The sequence below is a fragment of the Rhinatrema bivittatum genome, chromosome 2 (genome assembly GCF_901001135.1).
Source record: "Rhinatrema bivittatum chromosome 2, aRhiBiv1.1, whole genome shotgun sequence".
In the NCBI taxonomy this organism is placed as follows: Eukaryota; Metazoa; Chordata; class Amphibia; order Gymnophiona; family Rhinatrematidae; genus Rhinatrema; species Rhinatrema bivittatum.
The window spans coordinates 106,367,646-106,387,112 of NC_042616.1; the positions used below are offsets into that span (position 1 = coordinate 106,367,646).

General features: G+C 42.2%; 1 protein-coding gene across 5 annotated transcripts in view; it reads right to left on the minus strand.

Annotated features, from left to right (window-relative positions):
* Positions 1-19,467, minus strand: part of DIP2C (disco interacting protein 2 homolog C) — an 851,589-nt gene that overhangs the window by 244,478 nt on the left and 587,644 nt on the right. For all 5 annotated transcript variants that reach the window (XM_029588529.1, XM_029588527.1, XM_029588528.1 and 2 more), the window contains exon 10: positions 744-854. In XM_029588529.1, coding sequence (XP_029444389.1) covers positions 744-854 — 111 coding nt within the window. The remainder of the gene's footprint in view (positions 1-743; positions 855-19,467) is intronic.

Consider the following 19,467-nt stretch of genomic DNA (forward strand, 5'->3'; position numbering starts at 1 on the left):
GAGAAGAGGGTCCCCGGCGGAGGCAAAGTCGGAACTGACTGGGAATTATTGGAAAATACTGAAAAAAGAGCAGAGCTCCACCACGAGACAATAGCTTCGTGGAAAAGAAGAGACTGGAGAGGGACCCCACGTGGACGCATGGATAGTGGCATGCTAGGTATGCTCAGTGTGCCAGTCAATGTTCCTAGAAATTTTGACATAAGTTTTCTGTGCCGGGCTGCATCTGATGATGTCAATCGTGTGTGAGGACTACCATCCGGCTTGTCCTAGGAGAAATATAATATGCATTTTGCAAGTGATATTTTTGCCTTATAAGACTGTACTTTTCAATGTTCTTTTTCAAGTAAAATCTGTAATAAATGCATAAGGTGTGTGAGTCTGTAAAGGGTGTGGGAGTGTAGGGCGGGCAGGTGGGGTGTCGTGTGTTTAAGGCTGCAAAGGTTGGCCTAGGATATCTAATACCTTGACTATGGGTTCTGAGGGGGGGGGGGGATGGGTGTGTCAGTTTAAAAAAAAAATATAGATTGCTGGAGGGAGCTGAGGTTTTTTTTTTGACAGGCCCAGGACAGAGATTGAAAGAATCAGGGAGGAGTGGGAGAGGGGGCAGCACAGTAATTATTCACACAGGGCAGTAAAAAGCTGGCACAAGCCCTGCCTAAAAGCCCAACTGACACATAGGAATAGTGTACAACAGTAATCCAATACACTCAAAATATGAAACTATGACTTTTAAATTCCCTTACCTTTCTGGTAAGTGGCACTTCAATAGGAACTGGAACAACTTCTGCCAGCAAGCAGCCATAAAATGCTACCATAAAAGCAGCAGGATCATTGTTGGGAAATACAAGGGCAACCTGAAAAATAAAGCAAAAACAAATCTGTGTCTTAATGCTATCCCACAATGTTAAATCTACAGAACATGTCTTTCCCTTTTTAGTAAAATATATGCAATTTCTTCTTAAACAATAATTAACAAATATTTTACAAAACTTCCAGGAGTACCTCAGGAACAGATACCAGTCATCTTTTTTTTTTTTTTAAATAAAGTTGTTTATTCATAAAAACATATGAAGCACCGTGCTGGTTCAGACCAACAATCCATCATCCTCTCTCTGACAGTAACCAATCCTGGTCACGTGGCAGATCCTAAAGATGAGATCAATTCCCTACTGCTCACTCCCAGAAAAGGTTGTGATCCCCAAGTCTTCCTGGCTAGTAAAGACATGTATTAAGTTAGCCCAATAAAAAGGTTTCACCGTGTATATAAATATATATATATATATTTTTTTGTTTTTTAACCTTTCTTTCTGCGGCTAATAACTGTCAATGGATTTATTCCTCAGAAAATGGATATGACTACATCCACCAGAAACAAATTCCACAGCTTGTTTGTGCACTGACTGAAACCATACTTGCTTCAAATTTCTGTGCAATCTGGTACCAATTAGTTTCATGGCCTGCCTTTTAGATCTAGTACTATTTGAAAAGGTAGATAACCATTCCCTATTAACATACTCACCACCACACGCCATACCCTTTTGCGGATATCTAGTCTCCAAGCTGAAGAGCCCGAACCTCTTCAGCCTTTTTTCATTGGGGAGCAGTTCCATCCCCTTTTATCATTTTTGTTGGTTTTATTTATTTATTAACAGATCTTTTCTAGTTTTGTTGTGTGTGTGTGTGTATATATGTGTATATATATATATATATATATATATATATATATATATATATATATATGGGTTTTATTTTATATGGGGCATCCAAAACCACATACAATAGTCAGGATATGGTTACACCATGGATTTCTTAAAAAGGCATTATGATATGAGTAGTTATTTACATTAATTATGCTTTTAATATATTTCTGCATACTTTCGCTCCCCCAGGCCTCTCGTGAGTGACCCCCTTTCCCCGCAGCTAAATCTAATTGTCTTGAGAAACTAGGCAGTTACATGTATTTATTTCTCAAGAAACAGAGACACAAAATGGCAAAAACACAGCAGATCGGAGGGCAGTTTACCCCAGCACTTCCCTCTGAAAGCTGTCCTTGTGTTTAGGGTTATTGTTCTCTATGTGCAACACTTTGAACTTGTTCACATTAAATTTTATCTGCCATTCAGATGTCCGGTTCCTCAGTCTCTGAAAGTCCTCCAGCAATTCCTCACGATCTGCTCATACTTTAACTCTTTGAATTTATCGATTTCTTTGATTTATAATTCTGCTTTTCAGGCACTTCAAAGGGGATTACATTCAGGTTCTGTATGTATTTCCCTGCCCCAGAGGGCTCACAACCTAATAATTATATGCCACTTGCAAATCTGTTTACCTCATTCACTGCTCCCATTTCCAGATCATTAATAAACAGCAGCCCCACTACAGGTTCCTGGAAAACTCCATTATTTACCTCTCTAAACTGACCATTTAGTCCTACTCTTTGTTTCCTATCATAAGAACCTAGGAAATGCCATGCTGGGTCAGACTGATGGTCCACTGAGCCCAGCGTATTCTCTCCAACAGTATCCGACATATCCCAATATGAAAGTCTGCTTCATGCTGCTCTTCCCAAACATTGAGAGTGGAGAAACCAAAGTCTATCAGGCTAATAATTATTTATGGACATGTCCTTCAGAACCTTGTCCTAATCTTTTTCAAAGTCAGGTATGTCATGTAGCACTACAGAAATGTTAAATAGTATTAGCAGTAATTACATTACTAGTCTTAAGCATATTTCCTTTCAATAACTTCCAAATGCTTAACTGACATTGACTGAGCAGGTGAGTCATGCTCCCTCTTTGGCCATAATCAAATTCAGCCTAAAAACTTATCTTTTTGAAGCTGCTTTTAAATCCTAAGCACTTCTCTATAATAAATGCACTTCTCAAAGACTACTGACATTGAGACGACTAAAGCCATTATTAACTGAAGAAGATTTTAGAACAGTATTACAATTATTAGTCTTTTCTAGTACAGATTATTTTAACTCACTGTTACTAGGCCTACCAACCTGTTGGGAATCCCGGCCACGGACGGACCCCCACTTACCTTCGGGCTCGCGTCCCTCACCGCGGCCTGCTCCGCCGCGTCGGGGCCTTCCTGCGGCGTCCTCCCCATGTGGGAGATGCCGCCGGCATCTTCGGGCTGCTCTGCCCCTTAGGCGTGCGCGCGCACCTTCCCGGCATTTAAAGGGGCCGTGACGGGAAACCTCGGGACCGGCCCCAAATCCCACGTCATCATGCTGGGGACTATATAAGATTCCCGAAGATCTTCTTGCCTTGCCAACAGGTCGACTCCTTGAGTAGCTAGTTGCTGATCCTGCTTGTTCCTGACTCCGTTCCAGTGATCCTGCTTGTTCCTGCCTGCTCCAGCTCCATTCCTGCTCCCTTGCTTCTCCGGTTTGACTTCAGCCTGGTTCCTGGTATTCTTGGTCTGCTGCCCGTCCTGACCCTGACAGCTTCGTCTGTCTTCTGCCTGCCCTGACCTCTGGCTTGCCTCATCTTGCACCTCTGCTGCCTACCATGACTCCTGGACCGTCTCCGACTTCCCAAACCTTCAGCCTGCCTCAACTCGGATTGTTCTTTGGACTCCTCTTCTCCAGGAGACCTTCGCCTAAGTCCTGCCAGCCCCGGCACCCAAGGGCTCAACCTACGGGGAACGAGGGCTGGTATAGCTGAAGGTCCTGTCTGGTCTCCTGGTTCTGTTCCGCCTCCTGGCTACGAGTACCACTGCAGGCCTTCCTTCAGTGGATCTTCCATACGCTCTAGCCAGCCCGAGGGTCCACGTTCTCAACACAACCTCTACAATATGTCCATTAAAAATACTGCAAAATGCTGCTGCTAGGGTTTTAGCAGGAACAAGAAAAAATGATCATATAACGCCGATACCAATAAAATATCGTACTAAATTTAAAGTACTCTGTATATTACATACACTTATTTATGGAGAACAAACGGATTGGCTGAATGCAGCAATTCGCTTTCATAAACCACAAAGAAATTTGAGATCTGCAAATAAGGGACTTTTAGTTATCCCGTCAGTAAATTCTGCCCACTTGAGTCAGGTAAGAGAAAGAAGCATTTCTCTGGCTGGGCCTAAACTGTGGAACGAGCTTCCTACAGAGTTGAGACTGCAAACTGATATCAAAATTTTTTAAAAAGAAACTGAAAACATGGCTATTCGGCATTGCTTTTAAGGAGAGTGATTGAGAATGAGTTAAGCGTTATTTCATTTTATACATTATGCTGAGCAGCTTTCGTTTCCAACTGAGTGTACCTTATTTTAGCATTAACGGTAATAGATTACACTTATAAAACTTCATTTATTTCCAGTCTATTTTAATACTATTAATATCATGACTTTTTTTTTTTTTTTACTGATTTCACATCGTGAACACATTTTTAACTGTGATTTATATTTTGTTTGTTTTATTATGCTAAATGTATTCTCTTTTAGTATGTGAATTTTGCTCTTATAAGATTCTATTAGATTTGTTTTATATGAATTTAAATTGTATTTTTGTTGCATCTAATACTTGTAAACTGTTGTGATGGCTCATCTGAATGATGATATATAAAAATGTATGAAAGAAATAAAGAAATAAATGTTTGTGTATTTTCACTACAGCATAAGCTCCATGGAACAGGGACTGATTTTCATGTAGTACCTGCAGTGTTGCGTATGTCCAGTTGCATTTTAGAAATGATAAATATAGCAGTAGTAGAACGTGCTCAGTAATTCTGATCTTAACAGTTTCTATCATTTATTCCAGGGGGAATTCTGCGCACAAAAACTTAAAATTCTGCAAAATTCTGCATATTTTATATTGGTCAAAATTACACAATTTACATGACATTCTTTAAGTAATTACATTTTAAATTAATACAGAAAAAAACTTATTACTTAAAGATGCAGAATTTTAAATATTTTGAGCAAAATTTCCCTAGAAGTTCACTGGGGGCCCGCCAACTCTCTCTCTCTCCCTACTCCCCTAGCCACTTTGCCCTCTCATGCCCCAACTCCTCCACCTGCCAGTATCTCTCCCCTCCACCTCTAGGCTCAACCTCTTCCACTCTAACGCCACTCCCAGAGTTTTACCCCATTCTCAGTACTATTCATCACACAGGCTCCCTCTGTCCCTCTCTTTCTCTCACACACATGCTCCCTTCTCTCTAGTGCACATACACACTCTCTCACTCTCGCACACACACATCCCCTCATACAGGGTCCCTTTTTCTTGCATACACACTAACACAAGCTCCCTTTCTCTCTCATGCATGCACCCTCACTCAGGCTATGTCTCTCTCATTCACCTCTTCACACAGGCTCTCTCTCACACATACACAATCCCTTCACACAGGCTAGCACCCTCACATACACAAGATCCTTTTTTCATACACACAATCCCTTTTTCACACACACCAGCTCCCAAACTCTCACACATACACACTCCTTCACAATCTCCTCATATAGGCTCCCTCTCTCTGCAACCCACACTCAAGCACCCCACGTTCCCTCTCTCACCTCCCCTTTCTCTCACTCCCTCCTGCTCATCCCCTGTTCTCTCACTCACCCCCCTGCTCTTTCTCTCCCTCACACCTCTCTTCGCACATTCACTCTCACTGGGGCATTCATCCAGGCCACGAGCGGAGCATGTCCTGAGGCACACGCGGGCCTTCATCTTCATCGCAAATGGTGCACAAGGGCCTTCAACTTTGCCATGAACAGCATGCGCTGCATTTGCAGTACGCTGGGTCTTCATCTTCGTTGCAAATGGCACAGGCTCTGTTTGCGGCATGCCGGGGTCTCCTCTGCCATTTTCAGGACTAATCATTCTGTCTGGCACCAATGTCAGGCTCACCAGTCTCTAGTTTTCTGAGTCACCCCTGGAGCACTTTTCAAAACAATGGCCTTACATTGGTTACCCTTCATTTCTCAAGGAGAGTGGCTGATTTTACCAATATGTTACAGTAATTCAATACAGAACTGTAATATCATATTTAAGCTCCTTCAGAACTCTGGGGTGAATACCATCAGGTTCTGGTGATTTGCTACTATTTAGAACCTCTTCCAGATTCAGAGCGATCTGCTTCAGTTCCTCTGAATCATCACCTACAAAAAATGGTTCCGATGTGGGTACACCCCACCATCCGTAGGGAAGACTTAAAAGTTTAGTTTTTCTGTGATGCTCTCTTCCCCTGAGCTTTTACCACTTTGGCCATCTAATCATCCAACTGACTTTCCTGCAGGTTTCTTGTTTTCTTTTTTTTTTAATTACTTTTGTTTCTTTGGCAGGTATCTTCTCAAATCCTCTCTTGGCCTATTAATGTTTTATATCTGATTTACCAGTGCTCATGCTCTTTCCTAATTTCATTAGGACTTTCTTTTCATTTTTTACAGAATGCCTTCTTGACTTTAACAGCTCTTTTCAGAGTCCCATTAACCTATGCTGGCAGTTGTCAGTTGGGCTTCCAACATGATATTTTTAAACAATCTCTAGGCCTCATGTAGACTTAACCCTTGCAACAGCTCCTTTTGGTTTCTAATTTCCTCATTTTATCATGGTTGCTCTTTTTAGAATTAAATGATACTGTGGTAATCTTATTTGTTTCTTCCTCCAATGACTGTGTAAAATTTTACTGTGCTATGATCACTATCACCAAGTTCTACATTCCATCACTAAGATCTAAAGTAACTTTCCTCTCACTGGTTCCAGGATCAGTTGATCCATGAAACAGTTATTTATGACATCAATATACTTTACCTTCCTAGGATGCTCTGAAGGAACATTTACACAATTGATACTGGGGTACTTGAAATCTCCCATTATTACTATTTCCAAATTTAGCAGTCTTTCTAATCTATGTTTGCTTTTCACAGTTTGTTTCACCATCCTGGTCAGGTGCATGGTACTATACACCCACTGCTCTAGTCGTACCAGCCACACATGGAATTCATTTTTTTCTCTGAATAACTTTAATCCTATTTGAATGTAGGCCATCTTTAATATACAGCGCCATACCACCAACAATTTGATGTCATTTTAATATATATATTTTACCCTTGTATCATAGCATCCCATTGGTTATCCTCTTTCCACATCTGAGATACCTCTTATGTCTATATTTTCATTTAGTGCCATGCAATCTAGCGCTCCAATCTTATTTTTTTAGACTTCTGGCATTTGCATTTGGACAAATAATTGTATTTCTTTTATTTCTATTCAAAACTCATTATTATTAGCAGTTGATTCAGGTAATTTGGAATCATTCATATTTGTCTAACCTTCATTTAAATCCATCTGAGCTAACTCAGTTTTTTTCTAATTCTTTCAGGATTTTCTAATATTCCCATTTAACAGTATTCTTTGAAGATACCTCAGTTCAAACCATATGCTCCCAAGTGATTGTCCGATTTCCCTCATTATCTAGTTAAAAGACTGCTCTCTCTCCTTTTCAACTGTTAACACCATCAACCAAGTTCCATTCTATTTATGATTGAGCCCATCCCAGTGGAACAGGTTCACCCCTTTCTTAAAATGTTCCCACTGTCTTATCCACGCATCGAAACTCTGGAGATCAGTCTGCCTCTGGAATCCTGTGCTTGGAAATAGGAATATCCCTGGAGGGTCTAGACTTCAGTCTCCTATCTAGAATCCTAAATTTGGCCTCTAGAACTTTCTTCTTGCACTTTATGTCATGTCATCAGGTACCCACATGCACCAAAATAGCTGGCTTTCCCCCAGCAGCCTCCAAAATTCTATCCAGTCTTCTGCTTCCTTATGAATGTAGGATTATCTCTGTTAGGGAGAGGTGATATGTGTGCCCCCAGTGCAAAGAGCTCCTAACTCTCACAGAATGATTTAATTCTCTGGAGGGGCAAGGGTGGCAGTCCTGCAGAAGCTGAGGTAAACAGAAAAGTATATAGGGGAAACTTCGGGAACATAGAAAACTGGTCTCTCCTCCACTCAGCAGGCCCCAATCTGCTTTGGAGGCACAAGGTCTCCGGGAAGGAAACCATCACCTTAAAGTGGCAAAGATTTCAGGTCAACTGTTTTTTGCACCAGGCAATTAATTACTTAGTAAGCCTCATGGCCACCAGTCACCCAAATATCTACATTCCTAATGATCAACAAGAATGGCAGTCCTATCCCTATCCTCCTGGACACACAACCTTGGAGACACATCCTCTGTGTAAGATAATAATACATTGTCCAGAAGATAGGACCAATCTTTGCCACTTTAAGGTGGTGGTTTCCTTCCTGGAGACCTTGTGCCTCCAAAGCAGATCGGGGCCTGCTGAGTGGAGGTGAGAACAGATTTCTATGTTCCTGAAGTTTCCTCTTTATATTTTTCTGTTTACCTCAGCATCTGCAGGACTGCCACCCTTGTCCCTCCAGAGAATGAAATCATTCTCTGAGAGCTAGGAGCTCTTTGCACTGGGGGCACACATATCACCTCTCCCTAACAGAGATAACCGTACATTCATAAGGGAGCAGAAGACTGGATTAGCTCCCATCCCACTGCTAGACTGCCATCTCATCTTTTACTTTTCTTAAAGGGAGTAAGCAATGCTTAAAACTGGGTTTTACATCTATAAATGCACTTTACTCATGTATGTGGACTTTTGAAAATTGCGACAATATATGCCATTGAATTGTCAATAGATTTTACCTATGTTAAGTGCACTTAATGCAGGTAAATGGCTTTGGAAAATTGCTATGATAGTATGTTATGTTTACATGCGTAACTCCTTTGAAAATTCACCTGTTAAAGTCTAACAGGTCGATACAGTAAAGTGTGCTCCGTCGGAGCGCACTGTCAGCCTGCTCTGGACGCGTGTTTTCCCTTACCCCTTATTCAGTAAGGGGAGGAAAACACGCGGCCCACCCGCGGCACCTAATAGCGCCCTCAACATGCAAATGCATGTTGATGGCCCTATTAGGTATGCGCGCGGGATCCAGTAAGTAAAATGTGCAGCCAAGCCGCACATTTTACTCTAAGAAATTAGCGCCGACCCAAAGGTCGGCGCTAATTTCTTCCGGCGCCAGGAAAGTGCACAGAAAAGCAGTAAAAACTGCTTTTCTGTGCACCCTCCGACTTAATATCATAGCGATATTAAGTCGGAGGTCCCCAAAAGTAAAAAAAAGTAAAAAAAAAAATAAATTTGAATTCGGCCCGCGGCTGTCGGGCCGAAAACCGGATGCTCAATTTTGCCGGCGTCCGGTTTCCGAGCCCGTGGCTGTCAGCGGGCTCGAGAACCGACGCCGGCAAAATTGAGCGTCGGCTGTCAAACCCGCTGACAGCCGCCGCTCCTGACAAAAAGGAGGCGCTAGGGACGCGCTAGTGTCCCTAGCGCCTCCTTTTCCCCGTTTTTCCCGCGTCACCTCATTTAAATACTGAATCGCCCGCACCGGCGAAGGGCTGGTGCGCGCGCCGGGAGAGCGGGCGTTCGTCCGCTCTCCCGCAGTCTTACAGTATCGACCTGTAAGTTGGTTCAAATGTTAATTGGTATGGCTTTACAGGTTAAGTTGGAAATTTATTTACAGGGACTTAAACTAGCCTCTCAAACTTCTGATGATTTTTTTTTTGGGAAAGCAAGTATAATATACAGAAAATCTAGGTGCTGTATGCTTCATTCTTGCCCTCTTACAGAATTCCAGAGTTTTTGCTATATTCTCTTTCCTAAACCCTTTCAACTGTACACTATTATTACTGACAGTCTTGTTGTTAAAATTTTGTCCCACACTGGTCAGGGTGATGACGTTCCATGTCAAATCCTTATTATAGCGGCTGTGATCTGCATCCCCCTGTGGTCACACAGTGTAACTGGACGGCTTGGCAGCTCTGAGCTACTTCAATTCTGCAGAATTCCTCATCGCATGAACAGAATACTTCTTGAAGGAATTTGTTCCATGGCATTTTCTACAAGCTGCATAAATATTAAGATCTGTCTTGCTGAGATTGACTCACTAAGCCTTCACAAATTGCAGAAAAGAGATGTATTTAATGTTTTTAACCAAACTACAATTCTAACGACTGTTCAAACTGTATTTACAGTAGAAATATACTTTCTGCAAAAAAAGGTACTATAGAGGACAATATTCAAAGCGCGTTCAGCGCTATTTACCCTGATAAGCGGGATTTATGCGGCTAAGTAGTGGCTGATGAATATGTGCCCACGTTCAGCAGCGGCCGCTTAGCCGTATAAGTCCCTTATACGACTAAAAAGTTACCCACATAAGTTGTGGGCGGATAGGGGTGGAGCGAGATAGCTTATGCGGCTTAACTGCTGATATTCAGACTTAAAGCGTAAGTTATACGGCTATGCTAGATGTGCCACAGAGCAGGTCTAAACTTAGCCAGTTAGTCGTACTTGGTTAAGCGCTCAGTTATATGCGCATATTCAGCATCATAGCCATGCTGTTGAATATACATCGTAACTTAGCTGGATAAGTTCTAACTGGCCAGTTCTGAATATCGGCCCCCTAGTGAACAGCAGAATTGATAGCAATTCACTATATTAGCAATGATCACTAAATATGATTCATAGCTGCAACTGATACAAAATATGGCAGCTCGACTTTTGAATGGTTTAAGTGTTATAGCTCATATTACTCCTTCACTTAAAGTGCTCTGCTGGCTCCCAATTTTGTTCTGGATACAGTTTCAAGAACTTATGTTAGCATTTAGAACCCTTTCTAATTCTGAACCTGCACATCTGAAAGATTATGATTTCAGGTGCCAGCTAGATGGTTTACATCCACACACAACGCATCGTTACAACTGTATACTGTATTTCTAAAGCATCTTTTCAATTTTATCTTGAGATAGTTTACAGCTTTTTTCCGGTACAATAAGTCCCTGGCCTAACAGAGCTTCCAATCTGAGGCGATGAGAGATGAAGTGACTTGCCCAAAATCACCAGGAACATGAATGGGAGGAACAGGATCTGAACCCTAGTTTCCCTGATTTGTAATCCATTGCTCTAACCACAAGGCCACTCCTTACACACACCTCCCCCACCCAGTCCCTTGGCCCTTAGCGAAGCTGGAAGAAAACATTTTCATATGCTGTGCCATCACTTTGGAACTTGTTTACCCATAAAATCTGCGTAACTAAAGGAATCCCTTAGATTTAGGAAACTGGTAAAGACTGATGGTTTACATTGGTTTTCAAATTTATTTTCTGTAACAACTAGCTTGTTAAATCTGAATCTTGTTTCTAATTTAGTTATTACAAACTGATGATTTTTTTGAATGATTATAGGATGAATGTGAGGGAAGAGATTCAAAGTTTTTGTTACCAAGAGTGTCTGCTTATTTACAGTTGCTATAGAAAGCCTACACCCCCTTCCAAAATATTCTTTTTTTTTTGTCACAGATCCTGGAAATACAATGTATTAAAATTGTGTTTATTCCATTTATCCACCCATCCTTCCCCACAACTACCATGTGAAAAATATAATCCAGAATTCCTTAGAAAATGAAGTAGAAATAAACAAACAGAATAGCTTAACTGAATAAATGGCAATCTCCCTTGCACTTCCTTAGCAATCGTAAATACTTTTTCTCTGGTGTAATCAATCACCATCAAAAGCACACAACAAGTGAATTGGCCCTACCTGTGTTAAATTGTACTGATTCACTTGATGACAGGATAAATTCAGCAGTTCTTGCTGGTTCTCTCCACTGGATAATGCATTTCAAAGCAAAGGCCTAACCGTGAGTATCAAGAAGCTGTCAGAAGAAATCCAGGACATAGTTGTGAAATATCACTGATATGTGGATGGATATAAAGGAATTAAAAAGTCCTTGAATATCCTTCAGAGCATGGCCAAGACAATTATTAAGAAGTGGAGGTTATATAAGAACACCAAGACCCTGTCTAGATCAGGCCATCCCTCCAAACTGGATGGATTGAGCAAGGAAGAGAGAGATCAGAAAGGGAACCAAGAGGCCAATGGCAACTTTGAAAAAGCTACAGGCTTCCATGGCCAAAACTGGTCAAAATATGTATGTAATAATATTATTCCAAGCACTAAACAGATCTGGCCTGTATGGTAGGGTGGCAAGAAATAACAGGATCAGTGTTGGGATCGGTCCTGTTCAATATCTTTGTGAGCACCATTGTGGATGGGATAGAAGGTAAGGTTTGTCTTTTTGTGGATGATATTAAGATCTGCAACAGAGTGGACACCCTGGAAGGCGTGGAGAGAATGAGCAGGATATAAGGAAGCTGGAAGAGTGGTCGAAGATATGGCAGCTGAGATTCAATGCCAAGAAGCGCAGAGTCATGCATATGGGGCGTGGAAATCCAAAAGAACTGTATTTGATGGGGGTGAAGGGCTGATGTGCATGGAGCAGGAAAGAGACCTTGGGGTGACAGTGTCTATCGATCTGAAGTCGGCGAAACAATGTGACAAGGCAATAGCTAAAGCCAGAAGAATGCTGGGCTGCATAGAGAGAGGATTATCTAGTAAGAGAAAGGAAGTGATGATCCCCTTGTACAAGGCCTTGGTGAGGCCTCACTGGAGTACTGTGTTCAGTACTGGAGATCGTATCTCCAAAGGGACAGAGACAGGATGGAGGTGGTCCAGAGAAGGGTGACCAAAAAGGTGGTCTTCATAAAATGACTTATGAGGAGAGATTCAAAAGCCTAAATATGTATACCCTGGAGGAGAGGAGGAGCAGGGGTGATATGATACAGACTTTCAGATACTTGAAAGGTTTTAATGATCCCTGGTCACAACAAACCTTTTCCGTTGGAAAAAAATCAGTAGAACAGACAATTCAATTCACAATTTGAAACTCCAGGGAGGAAGACTCAGAACCAATGTCAGGAAGTATTTCTTCACGGAGAGGGTAGCGGATGCCTGGAATGCCCTTCCGGAGGAAGTGGTGAAGACTAAAACTGTGAAGGATTTCAAAGGGGCATGGGATAAACACTGTGGATCCATAAAGGCTAGAGCAGAGCTTTCCAAACTTTTCATGTTGGTGACACACTTTTTAGACAAACATAATTTCGGGACAGAGTAATTCAGTCTACTAGCAAACCAGAGGTTAAAGGTTAAACGAACAAAATGTATTTTGACAATTTATGTATGTTTCCTTAAATATATACATAATAAAATGTTTCACAACACAACCTATCTTGTGAAAATCTTTCATTTATATTAAAAATATATAATATTCCAAGATTAATGTTATTGTTATAATTTATGAGTAACAATAATAAAACAAAGTTATTGTGTTATTCAATTTACCTCTTTAATGAGATATATGAGCTTGATGGGATGAGCACAGCTTTTAAATATTTGGTGTTAATAAGAAAGTCCGAAGGGTCTTCCGCGTAATTTTAAAAAGCTGGCCAGTTTCACACTATAAAATTATTTGATAGCCTCATTCAACTAATTCTATATGGCTATGAGAGTGAAGACTGGAATTTATAGGAAGGGACAGAATGTCAATATAAATCCTGCACCTCCAGTTCTGTAACTCTGTGCATCCACTGAAATTCCCCCAAACAATGGAGCTTGAATGTTTCCCTTACAGCTTATCATACTAAAAGATGTTTTCAAATTCTGGAGTCACCTCACAGTAACAGCAGCACAAACACCTTCCACTGCCAGGCACATTGTGAACGAAAATAAAACCTTGCAAAAAAAAAAGACACTCAAAATCTATACTGCAATCCCATCATAACATAACAGTAATAACACCAAGGACTCTAACAACAATAACCCTACCTGTGAAAAAGCAAGGGTAAATATTATACTGGGTCCTAGAATACCAATACACCACCTACTGAGGAAACAAAACAAACCCGATTGCTATAGATCCCTATGCTAGCGAATTTCTCATCATGGTCACACACACAGAGCAGAGACAGACCCTCACTAAATACAGAATACAAAATAAAGGAGCACAAATTAGACAAAAACTGAAATGGAAACCCCAAGAAGCCAGACTCTGTGTATTAATAATGGAAAAACAGAACCACCATTCCTCATAAAACAAATAAAATCAAGAAACATAAAGCATCAGTTATAATAGTAAAACCATACTAATAAAAGAATATTTTAAAACTACTGATAAATAGAATTTCTATTCATTAAAATCATATACATTTTTTACAATTTCCTAAACACCAATAAAATATTTCAAAACAGCACATATATCAAATAACACCCAATAATTAAAACTAATAAGGATTTTAAAAAGCCCCTGCTGTCCATACGTGGGAGCTCTTGATTTCCAGTCACCCTGATATTGTCAAGGATTAGGAGGTTATCCTCTCTCTCTCACACATACTCACATTTCCATTCTCTCTCACACATATACTGTCACATACATACACATTCATGCTCTTATACCCACCATAACCTCTCGCTCTCACAGACACTGACACACTCTCAAGCTCTAAGACACTCTCTCTCCCTCCAAACACACACCCCCACAGAAACTCTTACTCCCCTGGATTTTCTCATACATACTCTGTCTGGCTCCCTCACATATACACAAACACACACACCCAGGCAAGCTCCCAGTCATTCTCACACACTGAAACTAACCCCCAGGCAGGCTTCCATTCAATTTCACACCACTCCCTCAGGCATGCACACATTCATTCTCACACACACAGACCCCCAAGGCAGGCACCAATTCATTCTCACACACACATACACCACACACAGGCCGGCACCTATTCTCACACATACAAACCCCAGGAAGACACCCATACATTCTCATACACAGACACACCCTCAGGCAGGCACACACTAAAGGCAGACCCCCCTCTCTTTCTTTTGCCAGCAACCTCGGAGCCTCTCTCATTCCTCTGCTGCCACTGTCACTGCTGCCGCATGGCTATTGGGGAGGCGCTGATTGCTGCTATTGGCACTGAAGCCCATTCTGTTGCCTCCTCTGTGCAGGCCCCGTGGGTTTCCACTTCCTCCATGTTGATCTCGTACATTGTGAAATCAGCATAGAGAAAGTGCTACTCTTGCTCATTACCAAAGATTACATGTGCCAATCAGTAAAAAGTAATTTATTTCTTTTTTTTTACCTTTGCTGTCTGATCTTAGTTTTCTAATCGGTTGGTCACAGGCTTTTTTGTTCCACCTCCCCTTTCTTATTTTTTTGCCAATTCCTTTCATATTGTCTTTTTTTCTATTTCTTTTCTCTCCATCTATCTTCTTCCCTCAAACATTCAGTCAGGTTCTCATTGTCACATGCTTTCTCTCTCTCACACACTCACAGGCTCTCTCTCATACAATCATTCATACAGTCTCTCTCTTGCACATGCTGTCTGTCTCTCACACACCCAGGCTCTCTCTCACACCCACATGTTGTCTTGCTCAAGCACAGGCTCTCACTGTCACATGCTCTCTCTCATACAATCATTCATACACAGTCTCTCTCTTGCACATGCTGTCTGACTCTTACACACCCAGGCTCTCTCTCACTCCAACATGCTGTCTTGCTCAAGCACAGACTCTCACTGTCACATGCTCTCTCTCATACAATCATTCATACACACAGGCTCTCACTGTCACATGCTGTCTCTCTCACACACACACACACAGGCTCTCTCACATGCTGTCTCTGCAAACATTCAGGTCCTCACTCCCACACACAATCTCTCAACTCACCTCATTCACGCACACAATCTCTCAACTCAGCTCACAGACGCACACAATCTCTCAACTCAGCTCACAGACGCACACAATCGCTCAACTCAGCTCACAGACGCATACAATCGCTCAACTCAGCTCACAGACGCACACAATCGCTCAACTCAGCTCACAGACGCACTCTACGGGCCCTCAGCCTCTCTCTTACCTCTGGGCCTCCTCTTCACGGGTCGCTGCAGGATGGGCTCTGCAGTGGCCCTGATCTTCTCGGGCTGATCGCGGGGGCGGCGGCCCTGATCTTTTCGGACCGATCCGCGGTGGGGGCCTCCTCCTCTTCTCACACGCTGTAACGACGCTGCTCCTCTTCTGCACGCGGCTGATGCTCCTCCCCCTTTCTGCCCGTGCGGCTCCGGCAACATTTTCCTTCCGGGGCCGCGTGGGCAGGAAGGAGGCGGAGCATCTGCACGTTTCGACGTGACCTTGTTCTTCAGGCCGTGGTGAGGTGAGCTCCACCACGGCCATGCCGATCTTCCTGCTGTGTGTCCGCGGCACACAGCACAGCGATTCTTTACTGCTCAGCCACCAGTGGGATGAGGTCCACCGGCGGCCGCATTGGCTCCCACTTGCCGGTGTGTCACATGCACCGGGCTTGTGCGACACACCGGCACACCTCAGGCGACACACCAAAGTGTCGCGACACACACTTTGGAAAGCTCTGGGCTAGAGGATGGGAATGAAGAGAAGAGCCATGGGGGTGGCTTGCTGGAATGGAGGCTACTACCTGATGATTACTACCCTTCCCAATAAGCTTTCACACGGCTAATGCAACTCCAACATTGCTCTGTGCTTCAATGGCAGGGAGAAATGTGGAAAAGAGGATTTGCATTCAGAAAACAACCAACAAGGACTGAACTACACAGTCTGGGTAAACAAATAAGAATGGGGGTAACATGCTTATTGCGGTGGTTACTACCCTAAACCAATTAAGCCTGATATTTCACTTTGCATGCATATACAACGTTGCTCTCTGCTTCAACGGCAGGGAGAAATGTGGAAAAGAGGATTTACATTTAGACAACATCCAACAAGGAATTGATCTGTGCAGTCTGAGTAAACAAGCATCGGGGTAACTTGCTTGATGCAGTGGTTACTACCCTTAACCATTAAGCCTTATGCTCACCTTTGATGCAACTCCAACAATACTCTCTGCATCAATGGCAGGGGGTTGCAGAAAATTTGAATCAAACAGTTACCAACAAGGGCCCTGAACTTGGTGGTCAGTGAAACAGATAAGTATCGCTCCATGGTGAGCCTGCACCTTGAACACGGTGTACAATTCTGGTCGCCGCATCTCAAAAAAGATATAATTACGATGGAGAAGGTACAGAGAAGGGCTACTAAAATGATAAGGGGAATGGAACAGCTCCCTTATGAGGAAAGACTAAAGAGGTTAGGACTTTTCAGCTTGGAGAAGAGTCGGCTGAGGGGGGATATGATAAGAGGTGTTTCAAATCATGAGAGGTCTAGAACGGGTAGATGTGAATCGGTTATTTACGCTTTCGGATAATAGAAAGACTAGGGGGCACTCCATGAAGTTAGCATGTGGCACATTTAAAACTAATCAGAGAAAGTTCTTTTTCACTCAACACACAATTAAACTCTGGAATTTGTTGCCAGAGGATGTGGTTAGTGCAGTTAGTATAGCTGTGTTTAAAAAAGGATTGGATAAGTCCATTACCTGCTATTAATTAAGTTGACTTAGAAATTAGCCACTGCTATTACTAGCAAATGTAACATGGAATAGACTTAGTTTTTGGGTACTTGCCAGGTTCTTATGGTCTGGATTGGTCACTGTTGGAAACAGGATGCTGGGCTTGATGGACCCTTGGTCTGACCCAGTATTGCATGTTCTTATGTTCTTAAAAATAAGTATGGGAGCTTGCTGGGCAGACTGGATGGGCTGATTGGTCTTTTTCAGGCGTCATTTCTATGTTTCATTACTCAATAAATTTCATTTGAATCACATTTAAGAACATAAGAAATTGCCATGCTGGGTCAGACCAAGGGTCCATCAAGCCCAGCATCCTGTTTCCAACAGAGGCCAAACCAGGGCACAAGAACCTGGCAATTACCCAAACACCTAGAAGATCCCATGCTACTGATGCAATTAATAGCAGTGGCTATTCCCTAAGTAAACTTGATTAATAGCAGTTAATGGACTTCTCTTCCAAGAACTTATCCAAACCTGTTTTGAACCCAGCTACACTAACTGCACTAACCACATCCTCTGGCAACAAATTCCAGAGCTTTATTGTGCATTGAGTGAAAAAGAATTTTCTCCAATTAGTCTTAAATGTGCTACTTGCTAACTTCATGGAATGCCCCCTAGTCCTTCTATTATTCGAAAGTGTAAATAACTGAGTCACATCTACTCGTTCAAGACCTCTCATGATCTTAAAGACCTCTATTATACCTCCCGTCTCTTCTCCAAGCTGAAAAGCCCTAACCTCTTCAGCCTTTCCTCATAGGGGAGCTGATCCATCCCCTTTATCATTTTGGTTGCCCTTCTCTGTACCTTCTCCATTGCAACTATATCCTTTTTGAGATACGGCGACCAGAATTGTACACAGTATTCAAGGTGTGGTCTCACCATGGAGCGATACAGAGGCATTATAACATTTTCCGTTTTATTAACCATTCCCTTCCTAATAATTCCTAACATTCTATTTGCTTTTTTGACTGCTGCAGCACACTGAGCCGACAATTTCAATGTATTATCTACTATGACGCCTAGATCTCTTTCTTGGGTGGTAGCTCCTAATATGGAACCTAACATCGTGTAACTACAGCAAGGGTTATTTTTCCCTATATGCAGCACCTTGCACTTGTCCACATTAAATTTCATCTGCCATTTGGATGCCCAATCTTCCAGTCTTGCAAGGTCCTCCTGTAATGTATCACAGTCTGCTTGTGATTTAACTACTCTGAATAATTTTGTATCATCCGCAAATTTGATAACGTCACTCGTCATATTCTTTCCAGATCATTTATATATATATTGAAAAGCACCAGTCCAAGTACAGATCCCTGAGGCACTCCACTGTTTACCCTTTTCCACTGAGAAAATTGACCATTTAGTCCTACTCTCTGTTTCCTGTCTTTTAACCAGTTTGTAATCCACGAAAGGACATCGCCTCCTATGCCATGACTTTTTAGTTTTCGTAGAAGCCTCTCATGAGGGACTTTGTCAAATGCCTTCTGAAAATCCAAATACACTACATCTACCGGTTCACCTTTATCCACATGTTTATTAACCCCTTCAAAAAAATGAAGCAAGTTTGTTAGGCAAGACTTCCCTTGGGTAAATCCGTGTTGACTGTGTTCTATTAAATCATGTCTTTCTATATGCTCTACAATTTTGATCTTGAGGATAGTTTCCACTATTTTTCCCGGCACTGAAGTGCCATGTGGCAAAATGTTTTGTGGTCTGGCAAAACTAAAATAGAACTTTTTGTCCTGAATGAAAAATATTACATTTGGCACAAATTCAACATAGCACATCCCTCAGAGAGCATCATCCCTGCTGTGGCGCATGGTGGTGGTAGCATCTTGTTATTGGGACATGTCTCTTCAGCAGGGATTGGGGCACTTGTCAGGATAGAAGGGACAATGAAAGGAGAAAAGTACAAAGAAGTCCTTGTGCCCTCTACAAGAAAGCTGAAGCTGAGACAGAATTTCATCTTCAGCATGAAGACAAATTGAAACACACAGCTAAAGCTACTGTAGCGTCCACAGGAATGTTGGACCCTTGGTACTATGGTGCCAAGCAACCCCACT